The following is a 23,748-nucleotide window of genomic DNA, read 5'->3' on the forward strand; positions in this document are numbered from 1 at the left end:
AAAAGATTATGAGAAACTTGAGGGATTTAATTTTAGACTGTTACAAAACCAGCATTTCAACGCAGACAGTGCATTGACAGACATTGATTCACTGGAACATTCAAATCCCGGAAGATCAAAGAGGTTTATATAGCAAATACCGATATTATGCCCCATAAGCCCCAGAGGAGATGGCTTGCAAGAGTATACTTCTCCACTTGCTCTACCAATTGCTCAACCTCAAAGTTACTAGGTTGACTGCCTGCACAAGACGGTTCAAAGGAAATTAGGAAATTCATAGTACGTATTATACTTTGTTTATCAAAGATTCAAATCAAAAATAAAAATCATGCTGATAAACTTTTCAGTTAAAACAGTACCTGAGCAACTCAGATATATATGCAAGAACGTTTGACGCTCTTTTAAACCTGGCTACACAGTGAAGATATTAACTTTCAAGGGAGTATTTTTGCATATCCATTATAATATTGCTGGAGGAATAAAAGTGGAAAATTACCTGGATATTTACTGTAGTCCATAATATGAGGAGTTTCTGTATGGTAGTCAGCGGCCATCTCACAGAAATGATTCGCAAGATCGAAAGCTATAGGGTTGTAACTTGCATATTCATAATCCTACAGTCCATGATCGGCTCGGTAACATAGATCAAAAGGCAATAGACATATGAAACAATATCAACGCATTACTATCAGACAAAAACTAAGTTGGCCTTTTATTTTGCCTTAATATTTTGCATTAGGAAGCTAGTAGTCCAAGGAAATTTGCAACACTAGAATTGATAGTCTGCCTGAATCAAACAATTTCAGCTGATGTATTTGGAAGGGTGTACAAGAGATTTAATTTCTTAAATTCAAATTTATCAAAAATGATTTTTGTGTTTTGTATTCATAGATAAAGTTAGCAGAGCATTGCGGTACTCACAATTATGGTAATTAATTTGGTTTCTTCATCCATCATTATGTTACCATATTGCAAGTCGTTGTGGCAGAATCCTACAAGCTGATGAGCTGTAGTTAAACTTTTCTCCAGTACATATATTTCATCTTCCATGACACTTAACTGAAAGGCCTCAGCTTCTTGTGGCGAAGACAATCGTTTGGCATCTTTAAGCCAGTTACTGAACCATAAAAGGGATGAACACCAGCGTAAGAATCATTATATAAATAAATCTCTATATATATAAGTTATCTATAACCCAGAGACATCAATCTTTTGAATCAACTGCAAAAGAGGAGACAAGCATACAGCAATCTATCCCAGAGGACAATGCTCTTGGATCCAGGCATATCTAGACTGTGAAACTCCTTCATTTTAGCAGCTATGAGAGCAGATATCTCAGGATCACGCAGATCAGATGCTGTAAGTGTCTACGATGAGACAACCAAAGGAAAATAACATTAGATAATTCGGTATTTTTCTTAACAAAGCCCGCCACGGTGCTAAGACTAGAGTTTTGGCACAAACTGCTCTCAGTAATAAAAATGATAATAAGCTAATGTCAAATTAGCAAGTTGCATTAGCTACTAGCATGAATACCCATGAAAAATTCACCCACTAACTAGGCTCTGGTCTATGAACTGATAGCACAGACAAGATTCTTGAGTTGCCATAACTGAGCTCTCATCATGTACTTTTTTTCTTCAGTTCTTGAGAACCCACTATCCAGGACGAATACATTTGTTGAAGCCACCTTCGCTCCCATGTACCAACTACAAAAGACTGCAAACATAACAAGCCAAACAACTAACTTGAAAAGACAAAGATATCATGATTCTAGACATATTGGTTGGAGCTCCTTGAAATAACTTCATGACTCATGAGTCATGAGTCGATGCCATTGTGATGGCTCCTACGAGCCCGAGCTTTTGGAAGAATCGACATAAGGTCAAATGTTTGAAATGTCAAATATTCATTTTGGATAGCCTTTGTGGGATAAGCCTAATTTGTAGCCCGTAGGTGTATAGTTTCGAGTATGAACATATGCATGGACGTGTTAAAAGCACTGAACTTGCGGGGAACATTAACGTGTGTGAAATGCTACAATCACATGCATAACAGATGAGCATATATTGATAAGCACAGACAACAGCGGTATCAAACCTAATGAAGCTTACCCGAGCGCGAATGAACTCTTCGATGCGTCCAGTAGAGAAGCGTCCAAGCAAGAGAGGGCCTTGTTCTTTCCTGGAAATGAACTCAAACGTGCGGATCTCATTCTGGCGATCGAAAAATATGTCCACGCCTTCACCGTAAATTCTTACCAGCACTTTCCTGGATCTCGGATACAATTCATGCGTTGAATTGGTGAGCCATTTTATCTGGTACACCTCGTTAGTCATAGCACCCTTGAGCGGAATCACTTGAAGCGCGTTCACGTCGGTTATGTCGTCCCATTGCGCCGCCATCGATTTCAATATCGTCATCGCCTCATCCGGAATCCGATTCTGTCTGGTTTCGCAATTGGTTGACATATCCGAGGATCCCATAGATTAAGAATAGGGGATTGAGTTGTTTGGAATTCGAAAGGTTGAGAAATTCAGCGAGCTTGATTTCGGAATGAAATGGAGGACGATGATACTGCTGACGAAACGAATACACGAACACCTGTTGCAATGCCGTAGCCAGGTGGCGGTGTTTTACTGGGAAACTGGATGCACGTGCATTTCACGTGATCGATTATTTTTAAAAATAAAGTTTTTATTAATTATTAAACATTAAAATTTCTATTATTTATTAAACAATAATTCTATGAAATTTGTTAGAATATATTATGCATCTATGGTGAGATTTATATGTGTAATCACGTTAAGTGTGACTTAATTTCTTCCAAAATTTAAGTCGGAGTGCTCAAAATATAAAATATAAAACTATTTGTGAAACAAAAAAATAACAAAAAGTAAACCCTAATATATTGGTGGGACAAAAAGTAAAACGTATATAAATTTCTTTAAATTTAGTAATTATTATCACTCATATTTAACAAAAAAATAGATATATGTATTGATTATTTTCTAATAATATTGTTATTTGATAAGCCAAACTTATGATCGAATTTTTTAGTCAAGTTAATAGTCGATTTCCTCAAATAATTGAGAACTTATTAACAAGAACATTGATGCACTATGAGTATGTCCATCAAGATTAGACCCAATCCAGATTTCGGACACCCAGCTCATCCTGGTCCAAGTATCCTCCTATAAATTCTAGGTTCGGTTGTATAACTGATCCATTCAATATATTATTTTTCAGCATCACCTTTAGTTGTTCTCCACTTATATCCTTAGACTATGAATTGAGCGTCGGAGGGGCTACGTCGGGACACCCTCCCGGCCCTTTTATAACTATCTTATTCGTGATTTCAGGCTCAGGACAATTTCGAAACCTGAGTCTGGACTAGTGACATTTGCTGGAATCGAACTCTAAATTTTCTGTGAGTATCAAACACGAATAATGAAGATATGATTTTAAGAATTAATAATTTTTTTAAAAAAAATTGTGGTTTAATCCGTCTAATTCACAATCCGAGGTGGGTTGGATTGAGGTTATTTCAATCCACCAAACTATCGAGCTGACCGACCAGATCCAAGTTGATATCGGACAAAGGCAGGGTAGACTGGCCCATTCGGCAGTTTTAGCTAGACATTTTCCAAACATCCCTTAAGACGGTTCAAAACAACTGGTTCGCCGGTTTAGAAAAAACTCGACCCTGAACAGTAACATATTAGAAGGTTATTTTCAACTATAAATAAGCAATTAAGATTTTATCTAGTATAGTAAAATTTCTTTCTAAAAGTTTTGTTCCCCTTGAAACCTTTTAGCTTAGAGCTTTCAAAGTTAGGATTTGTCATACTTCGAAAGTGAATAATTCCTATGTCCAACTATAAAGTAATTAATGGAACATATTCTTTAATTTGTAGCTACCATGCACGAAGTTGACAAGACCATGTAGAGTAGAGGCATAGCCTAAGTGTCTTTTGTTTACATATATGTACATTTCTTAGGCATTACATTATCATGTGATAATATATGATGATTTTTTTAAAGCACATAGCCATTGAACATAAATTAGACCATGATCGGGGACAGAATGAAACAATTTTTTCCGACACGATAAATTTAAGTATGGATACAAAATTTGTTTGTTTTTTTAAAAAGAGAATTACATATGATAATTTAAATTTGTTTGATTGAGAAGAACGATCGATCATCTATAAATTCAATATGTTGCATGTCATGAATGACGCAATAAAAAAAGACTCCATGTTAGATTGAAAAAGTAGCGAGGTGACAACATGAAAATATGAAGGGCCGAAAAAGGTTGGAAAAAGTAGGCCACAAAGTTCAATAAAGACCATAGTTGGCGAAGGGAATATCGCAATTTCCTCCAATCACACCAGACATAAATTCACTCAAAACTAATAAAGCAATCAACTTTACTTACGGTGCAAGAGAAAGACAATAAAGTTGCATTCGAAATTAAAAGCATTCAAAATCCAACACTTTGGACTGAGTGACGGTCATTGTCTCGTATGATAAATCCAATTACCATTACTGCATGTACTAAAAAATATTTCAATATTAAGATTCATAAAATGTATATATATGTGTATATTTGTGTGTGTGTGTGTGTATTCATTACCAATGATCTGAACAAAGAATGAGGAGTGTGATTGTGCCCAAAAGAATTGGATTACAAGATTGATGTGATCGGTGGAAGTGCATTAAATTACGGGTTACCTCTGTATTTACATATTTTGATACCCGAAATTTGTGATTTTGTGATTAAAGTGATTCCAGGTGCAACTTTTATACATGGAAAGCGAATCAATTCTCCACTGATCTCTCAAGTCTCGCCCTATATATATATATTGCACACCGTAATCTCCATCCACACTTCTGAAATAGCCTCACACCAAATGCTTTAGAAATTTGGTCCTGCTTCTTTCTCTCACTGGTTGAGTCTCCGGGGGTGCTCTTTCATCGATCAAAGGACTAATACATATTGTACTGATTGATTATTAGAATTATATGTGATATGTATGCATTGGATTGGGATATGCCTGGCTCCCTGTATGCCACACGGCGACACCGATTCCGGCTGAAGGATCGGGTGAGGCGGGTGGCGTACCAGGAGCCAAGCATGCCGTACGTATCCACCTATTTGTGTTGGAAAAGAAATTCTGTCTAGATTTATTTTCGGGTTTCTTAGTCATGCTTAATTCCTCTTTAAAATCTTCTAATTTTTTATTTGTCAAAAAAAAACTTCTATTGTAAATTAATTTTTTTTTTCCAAATCCTTCTTTTTCTTTTCGAGATTTCCCTTTGTCAAAAATATTAGTCATCCTATGTTTCAGTGATACTGGTTTTGATTATATATATAATTTTCCTTTTTTAAAAACCGATTACTTTCGTAATCGCTGCCTAATAGTAATTAATCTATTTGTCAAAACCATTGATTGTTTGAAGGTCGGGCCAGGAAGAAAAGAAGTTTGGTGGGCTAGACACGTTGATGGGCCACAATTTTGGGTTGGTGAGTTAGTTACACTTAAGCCCATTCAATCCAAAAGTAAGCCCACTCAGAAGAACCCAAAACGAAGAAAAACCCAAATCTCACACAATTTTATTATATTTATATTTGTTAAAGAAACAAATTATAACATCATCCATTTGAGTAGTCTCGAATGAGATAGTTTTACAGATTTATATATATAAAATGAGTTGATTTGATCTATATTTACAAAAAAATTACATTTTCATGGACCAGAACTGGTTGAAGATTTGCATCGCAAAATTGACTGAGACAGTTTTTGTGCATCGACTTTCCTATTTTAATAAACAGATTTTAATATAATAATCATTTCATCGGATCCTCAAATAACGCTATTTACATCGTTTTATATATTCATTACGATCGCATGTTATGTGGAATTTACTAAAAAATAAGTATCTTCGCTGTCCTATTCTCTTTGTATGCAAAATGTATAATCGTAGCTTAAATTAAATTATCTAATAATCAACTCTCGTCATATTGTTGACTGTCATTATGGTAGGAGGGATATTTATCCTCATACGTGGGTGTTGTGGGTCGGATTTTGTCGGGTTCGGATAATTCTAATCGGGTATCTGACATGTCGAGCAAGGAAAAAACATACTGGACTATGACCCGACAAAATCGGTTACTCGAAATTATGCGGGTGACGATGTCGGATACCGAGTAACCCATAATTTTTTTTTAAAAAAAAACTAATTATATAGTTTGTAATCAAATGTACTTCATGAGAGATTTCTTGAGTGAATGAATAAAGTGGAATGTTTTGATATTTTAGATAATATTCAATCAGAAATTATCATACCATGTACGATGATTTGTGTTGCAATATCGATATTCATACAACAAGAATTAATATCATAGCGGATATGATGATTATATTAAGATGAAAATGTACGTCTAAACGAAATTATTATTAATTTTAATTGCAATATAACAATTAGCCTCCCGTACGTACGTAGTAATAGTCGAGTAGGTTTCTTGTGAGATGGTCTCACGAATCTTTATCTGTGAGACGGTTCAACCCTATCGATATTTACAATAAAAAGTAATACTCTTAGCATAAAAAGTAATATTTTTTCATGGACAACCCAAATAAGAGATCCGTCTTATAAAATACGACACGTGAGATCATCTCACACAAGTTTTTGCTTTAGACTATAGAAGACGAAGAACGTCAAAGTTAAATCCTAACTATCACCAGCTGTAGACAGTATCTTCACCGCCTGTTAAATCTTGTATTAAAATTTCAGATCTGGAGAAATATTGTCTGCATCTATTTGCGACATCTTGACATGTTCTTGGCACGCATATGATTTAAAAATTTTTCTAGAATATATAAGAATCAACGCTTTAAATAATCATATTAGTTATTTCAAATAAATAGACAAGAGTGGTCCTTTCTTTTATCTAATAAAAATAAAAATTTAAAATGATGATAAAGACCTATTTTGTAACCCAAATATAATTGTTATGTCACCTATTTTCATTTCCCAAATTCTTAAATTTACTAAGAAAAATAAAATTACTGCATACATAGATTGGAGTAATAGCAATGAGACGGGTCGACTCGCTATATATTTAGAATGAAAACTAATACATTTGGGCTAATTTTTGTTTTTATTGATCGGATTGGTGATCTGTCTCATAAGATTGGTACGTGAAAAATCTCATAGGAGCCTAACAATTATTCCTTCTCTCGTGTTTTTCTTTGAAATGTAGATCTTGGATCGGATATGGAAGGATTAAGTATATCTAAAAAATGGATTAAAGGCAACGATCGGGTGTGGTGTTCCAAATCCTATACATCGGATAAAAATATTTATTGAATCATAACCCGTATAGTGCCCAACATTTTGTGATGTTCCCTACGCGGTATATATATATAAAATGTTAATTCACTAACACATATTATATTACTTCACACGTTTTTATTAATTACATTTATTTATTAATTGTTTATCGACCATTATCTTCTCGGGAGTGATTTCTGTTGAGTATAGTTGAATGCATGATAGTAAATTATATTAAGAATGACTCCAACTTGACACACATGCATCCATTATCAGCGTAATTAACAAATCCTCCTAGACTCCCGCATTAATATTTAGGAAAACGAAAAATTTGGCAAAAAAAAAAAAAACTTATTTCAATCTAAATCTAAACTTATTTCAATCTAAATCTAAACTAGCTAAGGGTTTCACAGGTTGAATCGACGGGAAAACTTCATGGAAAATAGTAAAGATGATTTTGGGATCCTTGCTTTCTTGGTTCATCATGCCATGACGAAAAACAGATCCTGAAATTTCAAGAGATGAAGAGACGATAACGACTCGATAAATTTCGAGCATGGGTGGCATAATTTTTTTGAAAGCAATTTGGAGGGTTATTCCTTGTATGTGACAGCCTTCACGAGATTTCTTATTAATTGTGGAACATATTCTTTTTATATATATTTACATCTCTTGGAACGACCCTTCGTTAATTACTCAAATTATTTACTTACAATTAAACTTATTATTACACCTTTACGTAACATAGTAAACTTTTTGTTTAGTACGAGATGCTTCTTTTAGGTCATCCTGCTGATTCACATGGAAGGACGCTTCTGATTCTCTTATGTTCATTTTTAATGGGAACGCATTAATTCTGTGTCTGTGTTCGAGAATCTAACTTCTATTACTTTGTTTCTTGCGAGCGTTGTGTTTCATGCATGAACGTGGGGTAAAATATTTATTTATATAATTAAGTAGCTGGATACATATATAGTTACGTTCGAATACAACAAGGTTAATTAATGTCTACAAATATAAAAATAAACNCGTTTCTCCGAGAATTGCGGCTGTTTGCCCACCCTCTTTATTTCCCTATCACCGATTTCTCGAAATTGGCCTATTCCAGTACTTGTTTATATTGCAACACAACATAAGAAATGGCCAGAAGTTAGATTTAATAGAAATATTAATAGTAAAAAACAATAACGAGTTAAGATAATGTCTTATTTTTATCAGCTACTGTCGCGCAGATTTGACCCTCTTAATTGTATATAAACAAGAAGTTGATATACAATCATTAGAGTAGAGAAATAAAAAAGCTAGCTCATGAAAACCCCATTAGATTTAACAGTGGAGAGCTACTTATAATTAGTTTTGTGTCTGTTTATTTTCTTCAAAAATATATCTTCTTCTTTTTTTATCTTCTCCTCTTTCTAAAGTCAGCGCCTTGATCTTATGTCCTGAGTTGTTTTTCCTCAACTTTGTGATCGATCGTAAAGGTTCTTAAAGAAAAAGATCATGCATTGTGAGCTTACTCGGTCAAATTATTAATGAGATATCTATGTTTTGATCAAGTATATGCAGCCAGTTTTTTCGAGAGCGGTGATGGAGAATTATCAGGGTGATTTATCTGACATAGTCCGTGCCAGCGTCAGCGGAGGCAGCATAACTGTAAATTCGACTGCCTCCACCTCTTTCACAGATATGCAGTTTCCCAGCAACCAAATCGGCTGTTATTCAGAAAACCACTGTGATGATAATTTTGGGGACCCGTTCAATCAGTTGGGAGATCCGCTCCGCGTCGATACCCCGGTATCCGGATATGTTCTCAACCCGAATACGATGAAGCCCAGCAGTTCAAGCAATAGAGGATTTGAAGCTTTCGGAGGATCATATCGTAACCCTAGCGTAAATCTTGCTGATCATATGATGATGGATGATGAGATAAAGAAAAGACCTTCTGATTTGTTCTCGAGGATGCTGCAGATCTCTTCGAATCCTAAGCTGCCTGCTGTATCACCATGTGATCATCCTCCGGTTGGGGCTGCCGCTTCTTCCTCGTTATTATCAAATGATCAAGTATTGACTTTCCCAGATAGCTCCAAACTAGGTTGCTTGGTGGAGAGCCCAGGTTTGCAGATCTCGCCTCCGCCAAATACGGGGATTAAAAGGAGGTGCGTATTGTCTCTCTCTCTTTCAAACGATTGATAGTATCTAATCAAAGTTTTAGTATAATTCCTATATTTTATGCAACTAATCATAAAACTCGCGCTATATCACATGTTCCTGGTTTATGGAGGATCTCAATGGAGAATTAGGTTTCCAAAATATGATCTGGGGTTGTTTTTGCCTTTGCATGACCTGTTGAGCCCATTTCTCCATTACTTTCGGCTTTTTCATAGAAAAAGCTACAAAAAGCAGCTGGCATGAAGAACTGCTGATTGAGCAGCTCTTGGACACCACTGAAAATGATGGTTCTGATCATGAATTATCTAGCTGATCCATAAAAAGAAATTAATCGCGCGGTTTCAGTACTCGGTAATATTCCTTCTTAATAGATGTGGCCCAAGAATGTATTAATTTGATGCAATTCAGGAAAAGCCAGGCGAAGAAGGTTGTTTCTATACCGGCTCCGTCACCTGCAAACACCAGTCATAGTGGAGAAGTTCCTTCTGATCTTTGGGCTTGGCGAAAGTACGGACAGAAGCCAATTAAGGGCTCCCCTTTTCCACGGTAATTATATTGTGCTATTTATTCCCAGTGTCTGGATTAATCATGGTTATCAATGTCGACTAATTATATACTTGCGGGCTTTCCTTTTTCTTCCTACTGATCGAACAAGTTATTTTAATGAAGATGGATATCATTCAATTCCGAGTTTTCTTCCTAACTTTCCAGTTTTGATTGCTGTCGATGTTCGAAAATCCAGGGGTTATTACAGATGCAGTAGTTCCAAGGGATGTTCTGCAAGAAAGCAAGTTGAGCGGAGCAGAACCGACCCCAGTATGCTGGTGATAACCTACACTTCGGAGCATAACCATCCATGGCCAACACAGAGAAATGCTCTCGCGGGCTCCACAAGATCGCAACCAATCAAAACTAATCCTGCTACAAGAAAATCACCGAATTCCCAAGCCCAAGATCAGTCTTCAAGCCCCAATGAAGAAGAGAGAGAAAAAACCACAGAAAATGTTGGGAATCATGCAATTTTGAAAGAAGAAAAGGATCCAGATTTCGACAACCGGTACTTAGAGATGCACGACCACTATGAAGACTTTTTTAGGGATTTGGGAGAAATTGAGCCCGATCCATTAGATCTTTTGTTCACGCAAGGATTTTCCCGTGATCACGAGGGCTGTGAAAACAAGACTTTGGATCCTTTCAGCTTTTATGATTGGCCTGCAAACTACAATTATCCGGCCACCAGAGCGCAGCACCACCACCAACCTGGCCCCTGAAGTAGATTGATCACTTGTTAATCATTTTCATCTTTGGACGCAAGAAGCTAAAACTCACGCCTACAAACACAGATTAATCCCACAATTGACTGCATAGAAGTATGCATATTCTTAATTTTAGCTGATTTACTTTCAACCACAGTTGGCCAATGCAAAAACTTGTAAATACTCCATTATAATTACGTTTCATATTTTAAGAATTAATGATTATTATCTTGAGATAAATAAAACAAAGAATGAGTGGTGGTTGAAATTGAATGCATGGGACGAACCAGCATGAAGATTGAAGTGCACTTGTAATGGGAATAATGTGGATGGGACAGAAAGTTGAGAAAACAGAAGGATTGAACAGTTAAAAAGTACAGACATGACTGGAAAACTCAATGACGAGATTGATGTTCGATGGGACTCCTCCCATCTTTCAGAGTGTGATCGATATACATTTGTTTTCATGATATTATTAATTTGCCCCTGAGTGGTCTCATATCAACAAAACCAACCAAAATTGTAACTTTGTGCTTCTATTTCATATAAACACCAAATAAAATATAGTTTTAATATCTATATTATATTATTAAATTTGACATCGAATAACTATTTTTTGATATCTCGTGTATTTTAATAATTATATATATTAATAAAACATTAAAATTTTAATATAAGTGATATGTAGCTTAACATAGAGAGTTTTTGTTTCTTAAACATCAAGTTGTAAGTTCAATTCTTACTTTCGTCTTTTTTTCTCTTTCTTTTTTTTTATTTATTTTTTTAATCCATATATCAAAATTACAATTTAGTCTCTAACTATTTCTTATAATTATATTTTGATCATTATTTAAATATAAACCAAATAAAATATAAAAAATATTGTACAAACACGCAATACCTGCGTCGATGCATTAATGCTATATATTTATCGTATATATTTATATAAATACCAATAAGATAACACTCAATCATATAATAAATATAATGAAACATAAAAAAAATTATATATTCAATATATGAATGTCACGTTGTTAAAATTCGATATTTCTTTTCGGTCAAGTCGATGTGTATATATCTATTATCTATTATATATATAAATATGTGACTTTATATGTGAATTTCCATTTATCTCCTTATTAATTACTTGTTTTTAATGTTGTCTAACTTATTAATTGCTTGTTTTTAATGTTGTCTACCCACATTATCAATTTAGATTTATTTGTTTATTTTTTATTATGTAAATTAGTATTTGATCTATTTTATGTCTACTCACATTATAATATGTTATTTTTAATCAAATGATTTAGATTTTTTTTATTTATCTTTTCTTACAATGATTTAGATTTTTTTNAAACTTTATTGTGATATACCATTTTTATAAAAAAAAAATCTATTTTTTAAATCTCTTTAATTGTTACAGTTGGCTAGAATTTATGTGTTTAAATAAAAAAATTTGAACCAACATTTTTTGTGGTTTATATTTATAAATTATTTGAATAAAACACGGTAAAAGATCGTTGTGATTAGACCCGTCAATTTGGGTTGAGTTCGTATCTTTGGCCCACATCGTCAAATAATTTAAGTGTGTTGGGTTGAAATTTTGTCAACCTATTTAAAGGTGGAACTAAATGAGCCCGAGCGAGTTTGTATTAAATATCAATATATCTACTATTATCGCTTTTCAATCATGAATAAAAAAAAAAAAAAGAAGATTATCATCTTGATTTTAAAATTATGATGTTACTATTAATTGCTTGATTTTATTGTTGTCTACTCACATTACAATATATTATTTTTGATCCAATGATTTAGTTTTTTTTATTTATCTTTTCATTATGCCAATTCAATTAATTAAAGTTTAGAAATAGTTCATTGTTGAATTGTGAATTTTTTTTGATGTCTTATTAAATTTTTTTCATGTGCTCGTTATTTTATTTTATTTTTTTTGTGACGTTGGCTATAACTTATGAGTTAAAAAAATATTTTTTTGCAAAGGTTTATATTTAAAATTACTTTAATAAAATATGGTTAAAAAAATTATTATAATATACCATTTTTATATAAAAAAAAGTTTTTAATTTTTAAATCTCTTTAATTATAACCGCTGGCTAGAATTTATGTGTTTAAATAAAAAAAATTCAACCAACATTTTTTGGCGGTTTATATTTATAAATTATTTGAATAAAACAAGGTAAAAGATCGTTGTGATTAGACCCATCAATTTGAGTTGAGTCCGTCTATTGGCCCACACCACCAAACAATTTAAATGGTTTGGATTGAAATTTTGTCAACCCATTTAAAGGTGTGCCTAAATGAGCTCACTCGGGTTTATATTAAATATCTATATATCTAATATTTTCGATTTTCAATTACGAATTCCTCATGTAAAAAGGAGAATATCATCTTGATTTTAAAATTAAGATGTTAGTATCTTGTCCATAAATTGTGGGTTGTTCAGATATTTTGGTAGTCACTGAAAATCAAGTGTCAAAGTTGACATTTGAAATGTGTTTTTGGATTCCTGACAATATGTTCATCAACATATTATTTTTAAGTTATTTTTATCAGTATCGTGAATAATAAACACGTTTATTAAAACAAATAAGTATTATCATATCTTTAAATTAATATCTACTTTCATGTTTGACTTGTTCTGAGTCTTAGCAAAATGTGGAATATTAGATTCAAGCAAACGAATACACAAAGTTTGGGGCGAAACCAAAATTATGTGTTAACAAGAATTAAAATATAAATCAATAAATTTTTAATGAATTTATCGATGTTAAGATGCATAACAAATCTTATATTATAATATATAAAATTTCAATCTTATAAATGAAATAAATCATACATATATGAAATATACAAAATTTTATTACATATTCAATCAAATAATTTATTTTAATTGTATTTTATTCTACAAGAATTCTTGTCAAACTCAGTGATTGTGGATTAAAATCTATTAAATCAGCAAACTAAAGAGCGTGTCAATTAAACTAATTGAGTAATCACATATTCTTGAATTTCTTAATTAATTTTTTATCTTGATAATTTGTTTCATTTAATATTTTAAATTATAAGACACCGTTACTATAACTAAAGACACATTTTTTTAAATGTTCATAAGGACTCAATCACTAACTCATATGGAAAAACATTTATCGACATACTATATTGAAAACATTCTAATTAATTCAGCGCATTTGCTGAAATTTTTTTAATTAATTAAGAAAAATTCATTTACAATAATCATATTTAATCTTTTTGGGCTAACACCATTTATTTTATAAGATATTTATCGCAATTCTTTATTTGTATGTTAATCTTTAAATCTGAATTATGATGTATATTGTTTTTCTAAAAGTTCTTAAATAATGATTTAATACATTTATTCGACATTTTAATATTAACATTTTAAAATATATTAATTTTATATTGTTTGCGTGCAACACTTCTAATCATGATTATAAAAATTCAAAAAAAATTCTAAAAATGAATTAGGTAGAACATAAAAAATTACACAATTAATCAAAAGACAGAAAATAATAACTAAATAATTGTCTATTACCTAAAACTACTAATAACGACTTCTAAAGATTGAAGTCGGTGAGAGTGGAGGCCACTATGTACTAAAAAAATAAAAAGTTAATGTTTGAATGAGTTACAGTGCAAAGTTAGTTAAATAAAAACGAAGGACAAAGTAAGTTAATAAAAATATTATAATGGGACTAAGTTGAATGAGACTCATATATATAATTATCTCACTTGGTCTTACCTTATGCTTTGTCACTGTACAAAACGAAAGTTTATGCACTGTAATGTTTTACATTTTCTTAATTTTTTTCTTGATTTCAAATTTAATTTCATCATCTATTGGTCTTTAAAGATATATTAGAATTTTTTCTAAACATCTAACCTTAAATGTGATCAATTAACCAAGTAATTATTATACTTTGTATAAAATAATAAATAGATTAATATATTGGAAGATATAAAAATTAATATCTTGAGAAGAATAAAAAAAGAATATTAGAATTAATACTATAATTATCTAATGTCAATATTAAATTTAACATCCTACATTTAAAAATGTGTTTATTGAGATAAATACTATGATGATAAACCAAAAATAATAATTTATTTATCATTGTAACGTAATAATAATGTGATCGTTATTCGGAATCAGAAAATGATGTACTTTGACATATATTCTGATTTTTTTATTTTAAAATATAAATTTTCAAATAAATGAAAAATGATTTTTTTTCATATTACTTATGTAGAATATCAAGTATATATTCTACTCAAATGTCTTATAAATTCATATGATATAGTAAAAGGTTATTTTCATAAACTTATTTGTTGAGTGCAATAATTGATCGTGTTGGGTAGAGTAATTAAAATGTTGTGCTTGAACTGTTGTACTATTTAAAATATTTGATTTGCACTGGTACCATATATAATCTATAGGTTTTAATAAAACAGTAAACGCTTGATGCTACAATTGGTATCAGAGTCAAGATCGCGACTTTGATTTTTATTCAATGCAATTGGTGCAATTATTAGGAGATAGATTGTTTGGTACAATAATTATCCACGATGGGTAGGCGTTTGAGCTGTTGTATGATTTAATTAAAGATTTGACTTGCATAGTTACCATCAATTATAGCTTTTGGTAAAGTGACAAACGCTCGATCCTATATCATTCGTTTGTAAAGCTAGAAGAAACAAATTGCATCAACTTTTAGTTTGAATCAATCCCTTACATGCTACTCGATTTTTAAATTTAGAAGCATTCTACAGTTTTCAAATATTATTATATATTGAATTATAATTTATCCCTTTTAAATTGGATAAATATACAATAAAACTCATGTAAATATTATTAACAAAAATATTTAAATGAAATATAGGATTTGTCGATAATCAAAATAAGAAATAAACAAATTTTGATATTTGAGTGAAATAATATATTTAAATAAAGTTATAATTGCCACAATGAAATAATGCACCTACATGCATTTATCTCTGTATTTTGCAACTAAAATGTCAAAAAACGTCTCCACATATTATTTTTATATCATATTTAAAATAATTATGAATCCTAAATTTTATTATTTTGAGTTGGTTTTTGTTATGAAAAATCATTGTGAATAAATTGAATTTAAAAATTCTTATATTTATGTATACCACATATTAATATATCAACCTAAGTCCAGATAATAAAAAAACTACAAAATGAACTTATTCATCTTCAATGTACACAAATTATAATGTAAAGATATATAACATTTAAGACAATGAAGTAGAATATATGTTTAGATATAACAAAATATATACACAAGAAAAACAATAAATAAAAATATTTTTCTAGATATAAATATTTTTTTTATAACTTTTTACTGTGAGTTGGAGAAGATAAAAGAGAAAAAATATTAATTCTTTTGGGTTACACAAAAAAATAGAAATGAAAGAATTGTTTGTCATATAATGAATTCGGTTTTCAAATTAAATGTATATTATAAAGTTATATTTACCGTTCAAACTTTATAAATGCAATGAATTTTTCTCAAGATAAGGGTACACAAATGTTCCTGTTAAGATATTTAAATAATTAGAAAAATTAAATATATTATTTTTCTGGAGGTAATATCAATATGACATTAGTAATTTGATTGTGCTAATTATACTTATGAGTTGATATGAAATATTAAAATAAGTGTCATAAGAGTCAGTAAAAAGATGATTTATTGTCAAAAATATTATTATTATAAATTGTAAATAAATGACAACATTTAATCAATATTTTTTTAAATCAAGTCATCAGTACTTTTTATATAATGATAGATTATTATAATAATTAGGGGTGAGCATTCGGTCAGTTTTGTTACCAACTGAACCGAATAGTATAATCGGATCAAACCGAAATATTTAGCAATAACCGAACCGACCGAATTAATTTTCATAACCGATGAAAATCAAACCAAATTAAAATCGGTTAATTCGGTTGGTGACCGGATTAACCGATAAGTTTTTAAAAAAATTTGTGATTTAACTTTAATTATATATGTAATTTTTTTAACATTACAGTCTACACAAATGCATAAAAACATAAAATCACATACATCACAAATTTTTCTTTAGAATTAGGGCCGATTTTAAAATTAAAAAGTAAAAATTAAAAAATATATTAAAATTGATAAATAATAAAAATGTATTAAATAATATTATTTATTTTATCGGTTAATTCGATTAGCCGATTTCAAAATTTTGAAAATCTTAACCGAACCGAATTAACCGATATAACCGAATTTTTTGAATTTGAAAACCAAATTTTCGAATTGACTCGGTTCGGTCGGTTAATTCGGTTTAACCGAAATTTTGCTCACCCCTAATAATAATGTGTAGTTTATATGTTATCAAGTATAAGTGTCTAATAAATTAAAGGTGACTAGGAAAGTAAAAGCATCCAGTAGAAATTGTTGTCAATTTACATGAAAGAGAATAATAATCAAACAACATTGTAAATAAAAAATTGCATATCATTGATTGTCAAAAAAAATTGTAATAATTGAATATTATAATAAAATATATGCATTATTGAGAGAATATGACAAATAACAAAAGAAAACAATATGATAAAAAAGATATGAGAAAAATTTTAGTAGTCCAAATCTTTTTTTAAAATTAAAAAAATATGTTTTTTTTCAAATTAGTTACATATGCTAATTAACAAGAATTGTCAAAATTTATAATATTATTATCATTATTTTTTGTTGAGTTAACTAATTTTATTTCAAATTTTTATTATTTCAACATATGTTTCCTACGTGTAACGCACGTGCATTATTTCTAGTATATATATATATACACACACTTATGTATAACCAACAATGATACATGTAACGCGGTTCCTTTATTGTGATGATTGATGCACTTGGATTCTTTCAACTTTATTTTTGATATTATTTATGCTTACTATTCTTATAAGAGTAATGGTTGATCTATATACTATTTCGGGTCAATAAAAAAGAAACTAATAAAAGCCAACACACATTGTGGTGTAATATTCACATAAATACTTTTTTTTTTTTTATGTGGATTTGATTCCACGTTAAAAAGCAAAAACTCCACCCGGCCTCATTGAAGTTGCGCAAAACCACCCAATATAAAAATTAAATTCAAATCAACGGATTTATAAATATATAAATTTTCGATTATAAAAGTATTTTATATGAAAGATAAATCTGTTATCTTTTATTATATTTTTTTCTTAAATCTGTTTACTTTTTAATAATTTTTTAAAAGATATTTGTTTATAATGTGATAACGGATGATTATCGAATTTTTTTAAGTGCTTGATTTTGGGAACTTATAATTTTTATGCTAAATTTGTAAGTTAATTATCACACATTGTATTGTTAAATACTTTAATATATGTATATATATTGAAATTTGTCTATTTATAATAGCTAGTTTAAAATTTTAGAAATCATGTTTAAAAATATTCAAAATATTTCATTTGAAAAATTCAAAATTTAAAATCGATCCAAACATATATTCTAGATTTGGTTTGGTTTGGTTTGGTTTGGTTTGCTTTTTAGCAAACCCGCTAATAATATATATGGTTTGATTCGAGCGTTTATCAGAACCTGAACCAACATTACAAAAAATTATTAACCATAGCATTATTTAGTCATCTAATTACCCATACTGTTTTCAAGTAATACATTATTTTCTACAAACAACATTCTTTTTTGCAAATGAGTTGTGCGTATTTGAATTAAGACCTCGTTTGGTGATTTCTTGCAAGTCTTTTTATTGACCAGCCTCAAGTGCAATGTTGTACATTCAAGATCATAAAATCTGAAATGCAAAGGTGGTGTATGTATATGCAACTATGGATGTAATTAGGTTGTGTGTTTGAGCTCAAAATTTAAAAACTTAGAGATTAAAATGCCTTTATATATGTTACCCAAATCGATGATCCAGATATCTCGTATTGGGAAACTCAAACATCACATATTCCGATACAAATTGAAAGCGATCTCCTCTCTATATATCCCGATTCATTCATCGATATTGCTATCCCACCAATCATCTGAAATACTTGGAAATTTCGAAAGATATTCAAGAAATGAAGAACGTTTTCTTCTCCGTGTTCCTGGCCCTGGCCCTGGTTTACTGCTTTGCTCATTCGAGCAATGCAGCAATCTCGTGCGGCACCGTGGACACGAAGGCTGCCTCATGCATCACGTATGCCACGGGGAAAAACGCAACCCCCTCGAAACAATGCTGCGCGGGGCTGCAGACGCTTGCTCAAAGCGTGAAGACGGTTGCCGACAAGAAAGACATATGCAGGTGTCTCAAGGCGGCTGTCAAGAACTTTGCAGGCGTGCAAGATAAGTTCTTGAGCAAAATTCCTTCGGCATGCAGCATCAAAGTTGGTTTCCCTGTCTCCGTGAACACTGATTGCGAAAAGTGAGTGACATTGTGTTGTTTATTCTGATTTAATAATCTTCTTCAGGTTTTTACAAGTACGTATCTAAAAGTGTTTTCTTGTTTGGTTTATTAATTTTTCAGGTTACACTGAGGTTTTCTTTGGAATCGATCAGAATTCAGAGCTGGTTAATGTAGAAGCTGTGTTGAATAAGACTGTAGTACTCTTTTTGAGAAATAAATCTTAGTGGGTTTTAATGATTAAGACATTCGAGCTGTTCCTTATAGAGATTCAATTCTCTGTTTACTGCGTTCTGAGATTTTATCAACTGTCCAAGAACCAATATTACTAGATAATTTGAGTTTTAATTTGAATTATTGGTCATTTAATTATGGCGGAGCCTCTATATTAATGTTATAAATATATAATTGAAATCCCCAGTTGAGTTGTGGTGACAAAATTGTGGGGAAAAAGGAGAAATATGAGTAAATTAATGCCCCCGAAACATAAAGGGGAAGTTGTGAAAAATCCCCGATCAAAATATTTCTTTGGGTTTACTCCCTACCCACAAAATTGTGGTACTATGTCATACAAATTGTGGTACACTTCATGTGGAAATGTGGTACACTTCATGTGGAAATGTGGTACTAAAAAAGTACCTAGGGACTGAACACTAAAAAAAAAGACGGCTGGGGACTGATCCCCAATTTCCCGAAACATAAACGCTATAGAAGAAAACAAAAAATGTCCTTCCTACTAGCTGGAATCAACTGCTTGATTTTTCTGAGATCAATGTGAGGCCTGGTTCATAATATTTGATGATCATTTTTCAACGCTTTCACAAATTTCTGTGGATTATCAAACTTCTTGGAACATGCCTATCGAAGGAATTGCAAAATCTCTGACAGTAGTGGATTTTTTAACACAATCCGACAGTAGTGGAGGCTAGCTTCCATTTTGGAAGTTTTGTTTAGGTCATATGGATTCTAAATATGCTGCCAATAAATAATATAAGACACAAACAGTGAATTGCAGAAAAAGAATATTTTTTATTGCCTGAAAATATCGTTCAAACAAAAGAATCTCAAACAATCATGTGCAAGCACATCTAGTTGGTAGAACGGGTAAGGCAAATGAGAATAAATAACAACGCCCAAAAAAATGTCAATCAAACAAAGAATCTCGAAATAAACCATCTCTCGAACCGCCAAAGCAAAAGCAACCTGAAATCTTTGCAACATCAAGAACTGGAGTTTTTCAACATGTAGCTGTAGAACACCTTCTTTTTCTTCCCAGAAGCATTACCAATTGTGATGGCAATCTTGCCTGGTTCTTTATTCTTGAATGTCCAGCGAACTGGTGCCTCTTCTGAGCACATCTTCCTCTCTTTCTGGATAATCATGGTGTAAGACTTTTCATTTTCAGGCACAAATTCTACTGTACAGTTCACCTCCCAACCTAGAGCTAAAATGTCCCAGGTGATTCCCGTTCCAGCCTGTAATCATGAAACACTAAGCATCAATCTTTTGGAAAAATTTCAAATAGCCCTTCCATTAATCACGTTAAGTACCTCTGGTAGGGGGATTTCAAAGCTTGTGGTTGATCCAGCTCTGATCAGCAATTCAGAAACTTCATTCTCAATTTTTTTTCCCCTTTTCATTCCACCATACTGGATAGGGATTTCTTGAATCGGAACGTACCTGTCTCATTACAGACACAGTTTTTCATCAACTTCTACTGACGCAAAAATTAAGAAAATACACGTGGAAGTGGGTAAGATCAACTCACTTAAGCAAGGTCTCAGTGACCTTAGACGGTCGAGCAAAGACCAATTTGCTTTTGCTTCTTTGAGTCAAGAAAGGAGATAACAGGGAATGTAATGCATAATACCAGAATGGAACATTAACAAAAATCTGCAAGAACGAACGGGCTCATTATGAATGAATAAAAAAGATTAAGAATGCAAAAAGAAGAACCAGACGAAATGAAGTTAAAACTTACATTTTTGGCGACAAATTCAGGGTAATTGTCCTGGAGAAGAGCAACTGCTTTGCTCACCACAGAGCGAACCTCCTTCTTGGATGGTCCAGGAGAATCCTTGAGATCATTGATCTGAATAAAAGAATTCACACCACCAGGCTTAAAATTAAGCTTTTGAATGCCTTTCTCCATAAGCTGGACCCTCCATCTCAAGAACTGCTCACGCTTCTCCTCTGTGGCCAGTGTCTTTTGATAGATCTCTTCATTGTCCAAGACCCCAAATATGTTATAACAAATGGGGTGACCCTGGCGATCAGTGCCGCTCAGATATGCAGCAGATGTAAGATCAGACCCAAACTCTTCATCCAAGATCGAATCTATCTTATATTCTTTTCTCCATCGAAGCGTTTTCTCGATCATCTGAAAGGCATCATTTACCTTAAAATCCCTGGCCCTCAAGAATTTCAAAAGAACTACATCAGTACGATCATCCCCTTTACTAGGCAACAGGGGTACTCCCCAAATGGAAATATCTTTTTCCTCTTCAATGTTTGCATCACTTTCTAGAGTTTTGGCACATTCAATGGGTTTTTCTTCAGTGCCCTCATCACCATTATTCTTCTCTTCTTCACAACCTTCTTTACTTTCTCCCGCGGGCCTTTCCTTCTCCTGCAATTCTTCTTCAGCGGGTTTGTCAGACACTTTCTTTTCTCCTTCCTTATTAAAGAACGTGTTCCCCGAAATCGCTTCTTCCAGTTTAGATTTCAGCTCATTCAACGCCTTCCTCTCATGCTGCTTCAAATCAGACGGAAGATTGCTCTCTTCCCTGTACGAAGAAATCTTTTCCACCGCCTTTGATTCGCAAGCACGATCCTTTTCGTTGCAAACTTGTTCCACCAACTTCACAGCCTCCTCCCCCATTTCCATCGTCTCAGCTTTCACATCAATAGTCATGGCGATATATCTGGCTTGATCCAAAACACAATAAATCTACATCAGCATAAAACAAGGAAAAAAACCCAATTTCCCCAAACAGATTTGCAAGAATGATTTACCTGGCTGAGCTTTCTTGCTGGTCTTTTCCTTTGGTGGAGGGTTCTGCAAGTGAGAGAGAAGCAGGCAAGGGGTGGGTTGTTTATATACTTTGAAGAAGAGGGGCTCCGCAACGGTCAAATATTTGTTGTCATGGCATTCGCATGTTAGGAGCCGTTAAGATTCGCTTCGTTTGTACCAGCCTGGATTCCAGCGGAGTTGGATTGTCGGAATCAAACTCAAGATTCCTTCGAGGTGCCAAATAATATATCGAATAAAATTGAATTGGTCAACGGGCCTTCAAAATCATTCTCTCATGGGCTCTGTGTGACCAAAATGATCATGGCCCAATTAGGCCCTCCATATATTGTGTACGAAAGTCCATGTTTTATAAAAATGAAATAAAAAATTCCTCAAAATTTTTTTAACAATTATTTGAGCAATAATATAAATTATAACGATCCCATTCCAACACGACACTTGGTCTATATATCACACTGAATACAAGAATTATAACAATAAATAGGTTAATTATTTTGATAGCAATATCTTATATCTTATCTTGTAATAATAATCTTACTATATAATTAAAGTTGAATCATCCATTACTATATTAACTAACCTATAATTTATTTAATGAAATCTTATTTAAAATTATAACATATCCTAATTATATAATTTTAATGATGATTTTTTTTAACTTTCTAAAATAATTTTTCTTTTTAAATCTTCAATCTTACATTTTTCTATATACTAAAATTAGGTTAATTGCATCAACCATTCTTTTGAAAATTTTTTAAAACATAAAACTCTATAAAAATTATTAATTGGCTAATACATCTTTCATTTCTTTTTTTTTTAAAAAAATATAGTTGACATATGTGTTATAAAAACTTAAGCACATCTATTCATTCTGGTATGATATTTTATGAAAATATAAAATTTATTTAGATAAATAATATTTTTCATATAATTTACTAATAACTATAATATTTAATCTATTTTAAAAATTCACATATTATATATACAAATAATGTATTTAATATAATTACATATTTTTATCAAAATAATAATTCGAAAAATAATGTATTTGTTGAAAATTAATATTTAAAATATGTATATTGAATATTTGAATGTTGAATATTTGAATGTTGAAAATAAGAGTTGTAAATATTGAAAATTAGTGTGTGATGATGTAGGTAATGATGATTTTATTTTTGGATTATTTGTAAAGATTTTCTATAAATATATCTCTCATTTGTGAAGAAAATCACAATTGAGTTGAGAGAAAAATATTATAAAGTGTGTAGTGTGATAATTTTGAGAGTTTGAGATTTTTATTTTTTACCATAAATTTTTATTTTTTCACAATACGTTATCAGCACGAAGCTCTAAAAGTCCTCCATATTTTTCCAAGCTCCAAAACAAAAGAAAAAGATAACAAAAGTAATAATATTTATTTTATTGTTTATTTATTTATTGTTTATATATTTACTATATAATATAATGTTATTATAAATAATAAAA

The 23,748-nt window shown here is 31.6% G+C and overlaps 4 protein-coding genes across 8 annotated transcripts; 2 read left to right on the plus strand and 2 right to left on the minus strand.

Annotated features, from left to right (window-relative positions):
* Positions 1 to 6: 6 nt before the first annotated feature.
* Positions 7 to 2,607, minus strand: LOC140981113 (probable choline kinase 2). Of its 4 annotated transcripts, none has more exons than XM_073447375.1 (6): positions 2,115 to 2,605; positions 1,246 to 1,367; positions 922 to 1,117; positions 497 to 614; positions 360 to 407; positions 7 to 241 (listed from the first exon to the last, which is right to left on the minus strand). In XM_073447375.1, the coding sequence occupies exons 1-6, from the start codon at positions 2,484 to 2,486 to the stop codon at positions 126 to 128; spliced, it is 972 nt and encodes a 323-aa protein (XP_073303476.1). In that variant the 5' UTR covers positions 2,487 to 2,605; the 3' UTR covers positions 7 to 125. The 4 variants fall into 4 exon arrangements, with proteins under 4 accessions (XP_073303476.1, XP_073303477.1, XP_073303478.1 ...); XM_073447376.1 differs by having other exon boundaries at positions 23 to 237; positions 360 to 411; positions 2,115 to 2,607; XM_073447377.1 differs by having other exon boundaries at positions 131 to 237.
* Positions 2,608 to 8,579: 5,972 nt separating this feature from the next.
* Positions 8,580 to 11,149, plus strand: LOC140981321 (probable WRKY transcription factor 14). The gene is made up of 3 exons (XM_073447686.1): positions 8,580 to 9,497; positions 9,919 to 10,056; positions 10,253 to 11,149. The coding sequence occupies exons 1-3, from the start codon at positions 8,902 to 8,904 to the stop codon at positions 10,779 to 10,781; spliced, it is 1,263 nt and encodes a 420-aa protein (XP_073303787.1). The 5' UTR covers positions 8,580 to 8,901; the 3' UTR covers positions 10,782 to 11,149.
* Positions 11,150 to 18,906: 7,757 nt separating this feature from the next.
* On the plus strand, positions 18,907 to 19,456 carry LOC140980766 (non-specific lipid-transfer protein D, cotyledon-specific isoform-like). Its single transcript, XM_073446810.1, has 3 exons — positions 18,907 to 19,212; positions 19,297 to 19,306; positions 19,353 to 19,456. Exons 1-3 carry the CDS (start codon positions 18,907 to 18,909, stop codon positions 19,454 to 19,456), a joined length of 420 nt encoding a protein of 139 aa, XP_073302911.1.
* Positions 19,457 to 20,238: 782 nt separating this feature from the next.
* LOC140980077 (patellin-4-like) lies at positions 20,239 to 22,453 on the minus strand. 2 transcript variants are annotated; one of them, XM_073445747.1, is made up of 5 exons: positions 22,245 to 22,453; positions 21,211 to 22,153; positions 20,998 to 21,122; positions 20,780 to 20,909; positions 20,239 to 20,704 (listed from the first exon to the last, which is right to left on the minus strand). In XM_073445747.1, the coding sequence occupies exons 2-5, from the start codon at positions 22,141 to 22,143 to the stop codon at positions 20,450 to 20,452; spliced, it is 1,443 nt and encodes a 480-aa protein (XP_073301848.1). In that variant the 5' UTR covers positions 22,144 to 22,153; positions 22,245 to 22,453; the 3' UTR covers positions 20,239 to 20,449. The 2 variants fall into 2 exon arrangements, with proteins under 2 accessions (XP_073301848.1, XP_073301847.1); XM_073445746.1 differs by lacking the exon at positions 22,245 to 22,453 and having other exon boundaries at positions 21,211 to 22,219.
* Positions 22,454 to 23,748: the final 1,295 nt, after the last annotated feature.

Source organism: Primulina huaijiensis, chromosome 7 (assembly GCF_012295235.1).
Source record: "Primulina huaijiensis isolate GDHJ02 chromosome 7, ASM1229523v2, whole genome shotgun sequence".
Lineage (NCBI taxonomy): Eukaryota > Viridiplantae > Streptophyta > Magnoliopsida > Lamiales > Gesneriaceae > Primulina > Primulina huaijiensis.